The following is a 12,648-nucleotide window of genomic DNA, read 5'->3' on the forward strand; positions in this document are numbered from 1 at the left end:
TTTCCAGGATTTAAACATTATTTCCGATATGTGCATTGAGCTTCTGCATTCCACTCACTTTTACTGAACGCCTAGACTAGTTTCTAACAGAGGCTGCTCTGGGCCATACTTTCATGGCTTTCATTTCCGATTTTTTTAATTCAAATCCGTTACTTCAGACTTAGTCTGAAATTTGTTGTACAGGCCTGAGATTAAATCTGTTCTGCAGCTTATTTAGCTCCTTGTAAAGCAAGTGTTCATCCCAAAGAAAATTATAAAAAGAGAAAGATAAACATTCTCTGTTTTAGAAAAGGCCAGTGAGGCCGATACATTTTTCAAAGCCACTTTACTGATTTCCCATAAATTCTGGGCTACCACAGCATGATGGGCGGAACAATTATGTTAGTGACTTTGTAAAATGGCAAACTAATTTAAGTACAAATTCAGACATTAGATATCTGTTACAACTTTATAGTTTTTGTTTAACTTGTCCAATTCAAATATAGTATGAAGCTAATGTTACACCTATGGCCATATTGTTTTCTTAAAACAATTGATTAAACTCCAGCTAGTGAAAGTGAGAATAACTTTGATTAATTATCTCTTCCATGTTTCTCTGTGTTGTCAAAAAAGCATATTGCCCCTACAGAGATTGCTGACGACCTCATAGCAGCATTCTTAAAGGCAAATGTTTTTAAATATATTCTAAAATTGAAAAGAAAAAGTGAACAGTCTATATTCTGAAAGTCAAAAACTCACTGGTAAAGCCCCTGAGTAGAATTATTGTACTTGTCCCCACTTGTACAGGTTCTCCATTTGTTTGGTAATCTGCAGACTGACACTATGACATTTAAAATGCTGTGAGTAATTAATAAAAGGAATTTTTGGAATGGCACAGCCATACAAAGAATTTCCTGCTGTCTTTTTGTGAAAATAAAAATGTTATCAATTCCCCTATTTACTGTGAAGAAAGCTAGAGATATAATATTCAAGGGTGCTGGCTCACATTGAGTAATTACGATGTATTCATTCGTTAAACGTGTTCCTAGACTTATTCTGTCCACAGCAAGTTAATATTCCATTCATTTTATGTGAATCTCCCCCATCCCCCCTCCCTTTCTCATCAATACCTTGGTGACCATGTAAAGAAATTTAGATTTTTATCACATTTATTTTTTTCTTATAGTTATAAGAAAAAAATGACCAATATTTCAAAAACCAACATCAATAAAATAAATGTATAAGAAGGAACTGCAGATGCTGGAAAATATTGCAGGTGCTGCAATAAAAAAATATCCACTAAAATTCAAATCCTAAAAAACGAATGGTGCTGGAAATGAGATTTGGTCAATTGGCCCTTCAATCCTGCCCCAGTAGACAACACCATCATGACTGATCTTCTACCATTACAGTTTTCTGCAGGATCCCTATATTCTTGGATTCTCCCAATATCCATAAATTGACCAATTTGTATTTCAAGGACTGTGTCCCTCTGGCCATCTGGACTGGAGAATTTCAAAGATTCATCATCCTCCGATTGAAAAAATTCTGGTCATCCCAATCCTCATGGCACAACCCTTATACTGAGATTGTGACCCATTCTTCCAGACTCCTCATCAAGGAGGAGCATCCTTTGTGAGACCTATAAACATTTTGAAAGATATCTTCTCGTTCTTCCAAACTTTGCAGAAGATAGTCCAAGTCTACTTAATCTCTTCTCATATAGTAACTCTGCTCAGAAACTGGTCAGGTGAATGGTCTTTGCACTCCCACCATGGTAAATCTATCTTCTTAAGTAAGGAGACCAGAATGGTACATAACTTTCCAGGTGCAGGCTCACTAAAGTGCTGCATAACTAACTGTACCCAAATCCATTAGTAATAAAGGCCAATATACCATTTGTTTTCCTAATTGCCTGCTGCACTTAGGATGGATAATGGTATGGAAATGTGGTTAAGCATATATCTATAATGGAGATTTGGGTCTAGCTTTCATCGAATTTACTTTTAGTTAATTTTGCAGATTATACGAAAACCCATCCATATTTTACAAAAACTGTAATGGGTTTTCTAATTCTCCTTCATGTTAATTCTTTTTTCTTAGAATCTTATCAAGGCAAGTATATGCTCTGGGTTTTATGATTAACTAATTTGTATTTTTGTTGGGCACATTTTATGATCATTGTTTACACAGAGTTGCACATTTGAAGCATTTAATTATGGTCATGCAAATTTTCTTCTCTCATAAGAAGTTTAGAGACATTTTCCAATTATTAAATAACAGCTAAAAGGAAGGAAATTACTTTAGTATTTTTATTCAAAATATTTGATTGCAATATATTGGTCAAAATATTTGCAATATTTTGAAACCTTTCGGAAATTGCCACAAAATCTTGAGTTGATTTCAAATTCAAGTTTTAAACATGATTTTCATTTCATGATGAAAAAAAAGTTATTTTTTCAATGAAGGGTATTTATTATTGATAGGTCATGGGTTTGCAGCAGATGTTGATTTATTAATTTTGATGTGCTTATGTGAAGTTAAAATGTTTTCCACAAACAAGATATGTTGTTTGGAGAGGACGAGTTGTCAATGTATGAATGTAAAATGGTTCTCATATTTTTGGCCAAATTTTTGTGCCTTCCACCACAGTGATGAATGCTGTGGTGGATGTTTGTGTTACAGTTTTATTGTGTGTTCTTTATTATTGTACTGCTGCTGACAACCCAAATTTCCACCAACCCTGGTTGTGTGGCAAATAAATTATATCTATCTATCTATATTGGCTCTTTTATGATTGTGATTGTAAAATTTAGAGCACTAATCACAACATTGAGGTTCTCTTTAGCCTTAGTAGTGAAAATTTGGTTGACCATAATTCCAACACTTTCTTTGGCACAGTTTTTTTTTTTTTTTGCATGATCACTTGGATAATAATCACTTGGATGATCACTTATTTAAATTAAAACAGTAAGAATGAAAGCACTGTTAATTGTTACCAGAAATCATTTTCTTTAGTCTGTTGTCTATCATGTTATACTCTCAGGCTGCTGGAATCTGATATTCATGAATTTCTAGACATTCAGAGCAGCTTTAAACAGTGACTGGATGACAGAATAATGATGGGATGGATGGGGGAGCTGTGTCATTGAATAATGTCTCATTTCTGTTTGAGGTTTAAAGTGCAAATATAAGCGGTAATTCATTTGCTGATGATCTATTTGAAGTTAAGAAATTTTCAAATACAATATCATCCTGCATTTAATCATGACATGTAGTTGTTGTATTTTAAGTAATGAATTAGGTTGAAGTTCTAATTAAGGTTACACCAGGTGAAATAAGAAGAAAGTTGAATGCCAACCTGAGTGATTTCTGGAGGTTTAGCTCTGAAATCCTGGAAATAACTTGGGTTTCATTCATTTTATCCAAAAGTCATTCATAGTTATAAATGGAAATTATCATTTGATTTGGCAATAAAAATCAACCAAATATTTAAACAATTTGTAGCAGCCTGTGGGTTTCTTTGTATTTCTTGTTAATAATTCAGTATTTGCTTTAGTTTCACTAAAATAACTGGAGAATATATGCTGCCAAGATGACCATTTCATTTTATCATTTATTTAATTTTAATTTTATAAGTGCTTACTTAATTAGTACAGTAATACATTAGAAGTAAATACAAATATTTAAACATTCATAAATACATTTAAGGACATAAATAAATACATTAGGATATCTCTGTTTCCAAGGGGTCGACATTTGTAAAACAGACCACAGACAATTGAAGTCAATGGAAACATGGCATGGTTGCACCAACATCTTATGCAACTGTGATAAACATTCCAACATCACTACTTAATTCCCTGGATGTTGAATGCCAGCACACAAGAGCCTTCTTCATGACTATCAGGTGCCACATTCTGTATACTTGTACTTCTCGAGAACCCTGCTTTACAACACTCACACAGGCCCTACCATTTACTGTGAAGGTCCTGCCCTGGTTTGACGTCCCAAATTACAACACCTCACACCTATCTGAATTAAACTCTACTAGCTATTCCTCTGGCCATTTGCCCAGCTAGTTAAGATTCTGCTGTAATTCTCGATAACCATCTTCACTGTCTGCAATGCCACCTATTTTAATGCCATGTACAAAGTTATTCGATTTGCCTTTCACATTCTCATCCAAATCATTGATACAGATGACAAACAGCAATGGGCCCAGCAGCAATCCCTAAAGCACACCACTGGTCACAAAACAACCTTTCACCACCACATTCTCTTTCCTACCAATGAGCAATTTTAATCTTATAGGAATTATTCTAATGTAATATATATTTGATGCCATAATTAAATATTTCCTTCATTTTCTTTCAGTCCTTAGTTATTAAATTAATTTTAATTTTCACATTTTCATGGAAGTTAATTCGCAAATTTACGGACAAATTTTACCAATTTTCTGTTACAGTCATTTTTAGCATGTCTCTATGTATTAGTGTCTTCTATTATATGTATAGTTATTCAACAGACAGTAATTCTGATTTTGTAGATAGTAATTAATGTTGATACTAATAATTGATTTCTAAAGCTCAACGGTTATTTTCAACCATAGCTGCATGTATTTGGCACCACACTGCATCTGCATGAATTTATTGGATTCACTCTTCACCACGCATTTCCCTTTCCCATTTCTTACCCTCTCCGTGACATAGATATGAACTTGGAATCATTCCATTTTTGTTTTCTGCATTCAGTTGCTGTGACAGAATGTGGGGTACTTGGGTGGGAAATAATTCCAATCTGTCTGCAAAAAAAAATCAACTAATTTTTCTTCATAATGTTCAAATTACTTATTATATAGTTGGCCTTGGGTCAGCCTTTGAATGTCATGGTCAGTAAACTAAACCTTAATCATATCAATAGCTTTTGAGTGTTTAACTATTTGTGTCAGTACAACATGTAATTTTTAGATATTGTTTTGCATGAACCTGTTTTACAACATTTATTCTGCATCAAGATATGAACTTGTCTTCTTTATTGTATTGAATTTTAAAATGTGGTAACAACAAACATGCTTTGAATGTTATTATTTGACCATTTGGATTTGAACACACCAGGGACTAGTGTTATCAATGCCTCCAATGCTTGTAAAAACTCTATGGATTTGAAATATTAACACATTTTCTGTATAAATCAAAATGCCCCACCAATGCATCTGATATCTCTGGTCTCAGACCGAGCCTTAGCAGACTGTTGGAGCAAAACCACTACTAACCAGTGTTTCACCAAACGTGTTCCTGGTGCCTACCCCCCCCCCCCCCCCCCCAACCCAACCTCAGTAGAAATTCATCCCAGGCCTGTGACACTAAACCCCTAGTCATCATAATGCATGTGCATGGTGCTCTGTATCTGGAAATTGGTACCATTGAAGGAATGGTTGAGGTACTATGGAATTCATGTCCCTAAGCTTTACTCTTTAACAAACTGGGGTACCAAGGTGGAGCAAATAGAAATTCCAAAATAATTTGAACATCTGGTATCTGGATTCAGTCCAGTTGCAACAGAGATTTCAGGAGCAATGACAGGTAGTCTGCAAAAGAATTAGAGTTTAAATTGAAATGTATTTTATTATATGAAGATGAAGTAAAAATAATTAAATATCTAAGGCAGCAAAAGTTCTTATTTACGTATGTGTAGCAGCTTTTCTCAGGTTTTTTAGATGTAGTCAATGGTAAATAGGAATGGCTCATTCATTATTAGCCCCTCAATTACTGATTTGGTGTGCAGCTCCTGTAGTTGTTGCTCAGTTCCCTTGAGATACTATTGCTTCTAACACCTTTACAAGTATACAATTTCTTAAATAAAATTACAGAAATATCAGTAAAATTCAGTTTTTACAATTTACAAAATGTTTCTTAATTTTTCATGCACCTTGAAATTTTACATCATCAAGAGTGACTATTACAGCAAATGAAGTATCAATGTTACTTTGGCACTATGCACCAGTGGCCAGCATCAAGGGGTGGCTTGACTGAAGAGAAACCTGGCCAAATAGAAATTAATTAATCTTCACCTTTTACACTCTGAGAGAAACTGCAAAAAAGTGCTTCACAAAAGTACCAGTCTGAAGAAGAGTCCCGACCTGAAATGTCACCTATCCTTTTTCACCAGAGGTGCTGCCTGACCCGTTGAGGTACTCCAGCACTTGGTGTCTATCTCCGCAAACCTTGCCTGGTTCACAAGAACCGTCTCCAGCATTAAGGCCAGCCAAGTTGTTTGAGGTTGCACAGCCCTGGAGCCATCCAGCTCTTTCCAGCTGCAGTTCATAAACTTGTGCAATTGAACTTTGTCCTCAAAATGACACACCCGACTAGCAAACAGCTGCATGGGTTTCCCACATGGGTCAGCCACCCATTTATATCTCCAGTAGACAATGGTGTCCCACACTGGTCAGCCATCTGTTTTTCACCCCAGAAGAAAATGGCATACATTTTTTATTTAGATGTCTTTTTATTAAATCTCATTGATTCTACTTAAATTTAAGTTATTAATTAATTTTATTAATTTAAATGTTCATTTCTAAAGCCTTTTGCAAAGCCAACAGAGGCACCCCCTACAGGGGAACCTGGGGTAAGATACAAATAATGTTTTCCGTGTTTACCTTGCATGAATGTTTTCTTATTAATTTCAATCTAATATTTGTTCCTGACTTTGTCTTTGAGTTCCTAATGTTAATCATCTTTAATCTACATACTGTTGTTAACAATATGTGATTCTATATAATAAATTTTCAGAATTGTATTGAACCAGTTGAAAATTTAAAACTTAATTGAAAAAAATTGGTTGTGACAGGTGAAATAAGTTTTCTGAAAATTTACCCTTTTGTCACGTGTAGTCTTTCAGATCACTCTATGCTTCTGCAGGACATGCAGTCAAGTAGGAAGGTGATTGAGGGAACACCTTGTGTCCTTTTGTGATTACCTTTCTGATTGTGTTCCCCCTCTTCTTAAAATCCTTTTAATTTCTTATGTTCATTTTGACTGAATGTGTGTGTAATTCCCTTTATAGAATTCTGAGGAAAGTTCCAGAATTTCCATTACCTTCTTCCGTCTCTTCCGTGTAATGCGTTTGGTGAAGTTACTGAGTCGTGGGGAGGGGATACGTACGCTGCTATGGACATTTGTCAAGTCCTTCCAGGTACTCTTGTACAAAGTCCAATTAATATTAACCTTTACATTGAGTTTAATTAACTATAACAAAATATACATTGATTTCCTGTATAGTTTCTATATGTGGACCATATGAGCAAAAATCAAATCTAGATTTAAAGGTTTTCGATTAGAAATAGATTTCCGTATTTACTGAATGTATTGTTAATTTTTAAATACACTTTCCATTTCAGTTTAAATAATTTGTGGCCATATAGTTATAAAAATACCAGCGCAAAAGGATGTCATTCCGCTTATAATCTTTATAATGCTATATTTTATTGGCCTTGTTTTCTGAGATCCAATCCTCCATGCTAAATTAGAATATAGCACGACAAAGCTTACCTACGGAACAGGCATAAATATAACAAGGGGCTGACTTAATCACAATAAGCTTTGCTAGACTACATTTTATTCAGCTTCTGGTTCGTGGTAACACTGGCAAGGCCAGCATTTATTGTTCATTGCTGAGTGCCAATGGCTATGTACAAGTGCAAGAAGAGCGATATCATTATCTTCAGTTTGCATGTATGAAAAATGTTTTGTTCGGTCGCAGCCACTTTAAAATAAGAAACTTGGGTTGCGTTAACTGGAGTCAATGTCCATTATTAGGTTAGCATACTAATGGTTTTATAAATCATTTGGATTGAGGAAAAAGGAAAAGCAGTTTGTGCGGAGTTGAATTACATAGAAACATAGAAAATAGGTGCAGGAGGAGGCCATTCGGCCCTTCGAGCCAGCACCGCCATTCATTGTGATCATGGCTGATCGTCCCCTATCAATAACCCATGCCTGCCTTCTCCCCATATCCCTTGTCTCCACTAGCCCCTAGAGCTCTATCTAACTCTCTTAAATCCATCCAGTGACTTGGCCTCCACTGCCCTCAGTGGCAGGGAATTCCATAAATTCACAACTCTCTTGGTGAAAACGTTTTTTCTCACCTCATTCTTAAATGACCTCCCCTTTATTCTAAGACTGTGGCCCCTGGTTCTGGACTCGCCCAACATTGGGAACATTTTTCCTGCATCTAGCTTGTCCAGTCCTTTTATAATTTTATATGTTTCTATAAGATTACCCCTCATCCTTCTAAACTCCAGTGAATACAAGCCTAGTCTTTTCAATCTTTCCTCAAATGACAGACCTGCCATCCCAGGGATCAATCTTGTGAACCTACGCTGCACTGCCACATTCACAAGGATGTCCTTCCTCAAATTAGGAGACCAAAACTGTACACAATACTGCAGATGTGGTCTTACCAGAGCCCTATACAACTGCAGAAGAACCTCTTTACTCCTATACTGAAATCCTCTTGTTATGAAGGCCAACATTCCATTAGCTTTCTTCACTGCCTGCTGTACACGCACGCCAACTTTCAGTGACTGGTGTACAAGGGCGCCCAGGTCTCGCTGCACCTCCCCCTTACCTAACCTAACCTCATTGAGGTAATAATCTGCCCCCTTGTTTTTGCCAATAAAGTGGATAACCTCACATTTATCTATATTATACTGCATCTGCCATGCATCTGCCGACTCACTCAACCTGTCCAGGTCACCCTGCAACCTCCTAACATCCTCTTCACAGTTCACACTGCCACCCAGCTTTGTGTCATCCGCAAACCTGCTAGTGTTGCTCCTAATTCCCTCTTCCAAATCATTAATATATATGGTAAACAGTTGCGGCCCCAACACCGAGCCTTGCGGCACTCCACTCACCACTGCCTGCCATACTGAAAAGGACCCGTTCACTCCTACTCTTTGCTTCCTGTCTGCCAACCAATTTTCTATCCATGTCAACACCCTACCCCCAATACCATGTGCTCTAATTTTAGTCACCAGTCTCCCATGTGGGACCTTATCAAAGGCTTTCTGAAAGTCTAGATACACTACATCCACTGGCTCCCCTTCATCCATTTTACTTGTCACATCCTCAAAAAATTCCAGAAGATTAGTCAAGCATGATTTCCCTTTCAATAATCCATGTTGACTTGGACTAATCCTTTTACTACCATCCACATGGCCCATTATTACCTCTTTAATAATTGACTCCATCATCTTTCCCACCACCGAAGTCAGGCTAACTGGTCTGTAATTCCCCGTTTTCTCCCTCGCTCCTTCCTTGAAAAGTGGGATAACATTAGCTATCCTCCAATCCACAGGAACTGATCCTGAATCTATTGAACATTGGAAAATTATCACCAATGCATTCACTATTTCTAGAGCCACCTCCATGAGGACCCGTGGATGCAGACCATCAGGCCCAGGGGATTTATCATCCTTCAGTCCCATTAGCCTACCCAATACTATTTCTCACCTAATGAAAATTTCTTTCAGTTCCTCTACCCCCTTAGATCTGCTGTCCTCCAGTACATCTTGGAGATTGTTTGTGTCTTCCTTAGTGAAGACAGATCGGAAGTACCTGTTCAACTCTTCTGCCATTTCCTTGTTACCCATAATAATTTCACCCGTGTCTGCCTTCAAAGGACCCACATTTGACTTTGCTACTCTTTTTCCCTTAACATATCTGAAGAAGCTTTTAATGTCCTTCTTTATATTCCTGGCCAGCTTCCCTTCGTACTTCACCTTTTCAGCACGTATTGCCTGTTTTGTTTCCTTCTGTTGTCCTATGAAAGTTTCCCAATCCTCTGGCTTCCGGCTACTCTTTGCTGTGTTATACATCTTTTCTTTTAGTTTTATTCTATCCCTAACTTCTCTTGTCAGCCACAGTTGCCTCCTACTCCCCCTAGAATCTTTCTTCCTTTTTGGAATGAAATGATCCTGCGTCTTCCGAATTATGCCCAGAAATTCCTGCATCTAGCTTGTCCAGTCCTTTTATAATTTTATATGTTTCTATAAGATTACCCCTCATCCTTCTAAACTCCAGTGAATACGCCCAGTCTTCTCAATCTTTCCTCATATGACAGTCCCGCCATCCTAGGGATCAATCTCGTGAACCTACGCTGCACTGCCTCAATCACAAGGATGTCCTTCCTCAAATTAGGAGACCAAAACTGTACACAATACTCCAGATGTGGTCTCACCAGAGCCCTATACAACTGCAGAAGAACCTCTTTACTCCTATACTGAAATCCTCTTGTTATGAAGGCCAACATTCCATTAGCTTTCTTCACTGCCTGCTGTACCTGCAAGCCAACTTTCAGTGACCGGTGTACAAGGACACCCAGGACTTGCTGCACCTCCCCCTTACCTAACCTAACCCCATTGAGATAATAATCTGCCACCCAGCTTTGTGTCATCCGCAAACTTGCTAGTGTTGCTCCTAATTCCCTCTTCCAAATCATTAATATATATGGTAAACAGTTGCGGCCCCAACACAGAGCCTTGCGGCACTCCACTCACCACTGCCTGCCATTCCGAAAAGGACCTGTTCACTCCTACTCTTTGTTTCCTGTCTGCCAACCAATTTTCTATCCATGTCAACACCCTACCCCCAATACCATGTGCACTAATTTTAGTCACCAGTCTCCCGTGTTGTGTTGTGAGTTTGTACTTAATGTGTAAAACTCCACTCATTGGGAATGTACTTTGGGAAGTTGGGCCGGCGTTTAAGCATTTTCCATTAATTCATGGTTCAATAAACAAAATGACTGATTAATATGGTAAAGATTATAGAAAATAGTTCATAATTATTTACAGAATAGGTTGTCATATTTATGAGGATATGGAGTATAATTTTAGATATCAAACCTAACAGAAAGGGTATGGATTTGGTGTCTTTGGGGAATTATGTGTGGAAGACTATTGGAAAGTGAATGATGCGTCCAAAGTTTGGGTGAAGGCGTGCATGTCTCGAGTCCTACAGCTATTCCCAATAGTGAAAGTATTGAGTAACAAAACTTGTCCAGGAGCACGTGGCAGTACGAATCTTGTGTTTGGTTTGTGACCTTTCAGTGGAACTTGCATTTTATCAGATAAGAAGACATGGATCCAAAACAGTGACTTTCTTTCTTCTGTTGTGTTGCTGGAGCTGAATATTTCAGCATTGTCTTTTTTTATTTCACATTTCCATCTTTTGTTTTTGCTTTATTAATAAAGTTATTTTCCTTCTCAGGCTCTTCCCTATGTTGCCCTTCTGATTGCCATGCTGTTTTTCATCTATGCTGTGATTGGCATGCAGGTAATCCATGTGATTATGTCTGACACATTATTGATGTAAAGTGTAAAATAGTTTTAAGAAAATGTTTGATTCAGTATTTCATTATTAATTCACTGGTATAGCGGCGCGGTGGCGCACTGGTAGAACTGCTACCTTACAGCGCTAGCAGCACCGGAGGCTCGGGTTCAAGTACAAGTACAAGAGACATCTGTCCCAGATAGGACAATGAAATTCTTGCTTTGCTTCAGCACAACAGAATATTATAGGCATAAATAAATACAGAGCAGATCAGTGTGTCCATATATACACACATAAATAAGCATATAAAGTGCAATTGACTATTAAAGTTCAGATTTTTGTTTGAGTTGAGTTTAGTAGTCTGATGGCTGTGGGGAAGTAGCAATTCCTGAACCTGGATGTTGCAGATTTCGGGCTCCTGTACCTTCTACCTGTAGGCAGCAGAGAGATGAGTGTGTGGCCAGGATGGTGTGGGTCCATGATGATGTTGGCAGCCTTTTTGAGTCAACGACTGTGGCAGATCCCCTCGATGGTGGGGAGGTCGGAGCTGATGATGGACTGGGCAGTGTTTATAACCTTTTGCCATCTTTTCTGCTCCTGAGCGCACAAGTTGCCGAACCAAGCCATGATGCAACCGGTCAGCATGCTCTCTACTGTGTACCTGTAGAAGTTCGAGAGGGTCCTCCTCGACATGTCGACTCTCCATAATCTTCTCAGGAAGTAGAGGCGCTGATGTGCTTTCTTTATAATTGCATCAGTGTTCTGGGACCAGGAAAGATCTTCGGAAATATGCACACCCAGGAATTTGAAGCTCTTGACCTTTTCCACCATCGACCCGTTGATATAAACGGGATTGTGGGTCCCCATCCTACCCCTACCAAAGTCCACAATCAGTTCCTTGGTTTTGCTGGTGTTGAGAGCCAGGTTATTGAGCTGGCACCATTTGGTCACTCGGTCGATCTCACTTCTATACTCTGACTCGTCTCCATCAGTGATACGTCCCACAACAGTGGTGTCGTCGGCGAACTTGATGATGGAGTTTGCACTATGACCGGCTACGCAGTCATGAGTATAGAGTGAGTACAGCAGGGGACTGAGCACGCAGCCTTGAGATGCTCCCGTGCTGATTGTTATCGAGGCTGACACATTTCCACCAATACGAACAGACTGTGGTCTGTGAATGAGGAAGTCGAGGATCCAATTGTAGAGGGATGTGCACAGACCCAGTTCTGAGAGCTTGGTAACCAGCTTGGAGGGGATGATGGCATTAAATGCCGAGCTGTAGTCAATGAATAACAGCCTGACATGTGAGTTTTTTCGATCCCGACTA

General features: G+C 38.3%; 1 protein-coding gene across 3 annotated transcripts in view; it reads left to right on the plus strand.

Annotated features, from left to right (window-relative positions):
* Positions 1 to 12,648, plus strand: part of cacna1d (calcium voltage-gated channel subunit alpha1 D) — a 352,130-nt gene that overhangs the window by 247,999 nt on the left and 91,483 nt on the right. For all 3 annotated transcript variants that reach the window (XM_033036547.1, XM_033036546.1, XM_033036548.1), the window contains 3 exons: positions 6,565 to 6,609; positions 7,048 to 7,176; positions 11,256 to 11,321. In XM_033036547.1, coding sequence (XP_032892438.1) covers positions 6,565 to 6,609; positions 7,048 to 7,176; positions 11,256 to 11,321 — 240 coding nt within the window. The remainder of the gene's footprint in view (positions 1 to 6,564; positions 6,610 to 7,047; positions 7,177 to 11,255; positions 11,322 to 12,648) is intronic.

Source organism: Amblyraja radiata, chromosome 18 (assembly GCF_010909765.2).
Source record: "Amblyraja radiata isolate CabotCenter1 chromosome 18, sAmbRad1.1.pri, whole genome shotgun sequence".
NCBI classification, from domain to species: Eukaryota; Metazoa; Chordata; class Chondrichthyes; order Rajiformes; family Rajidae; genus Amblyraja; species Amblyraja radiata.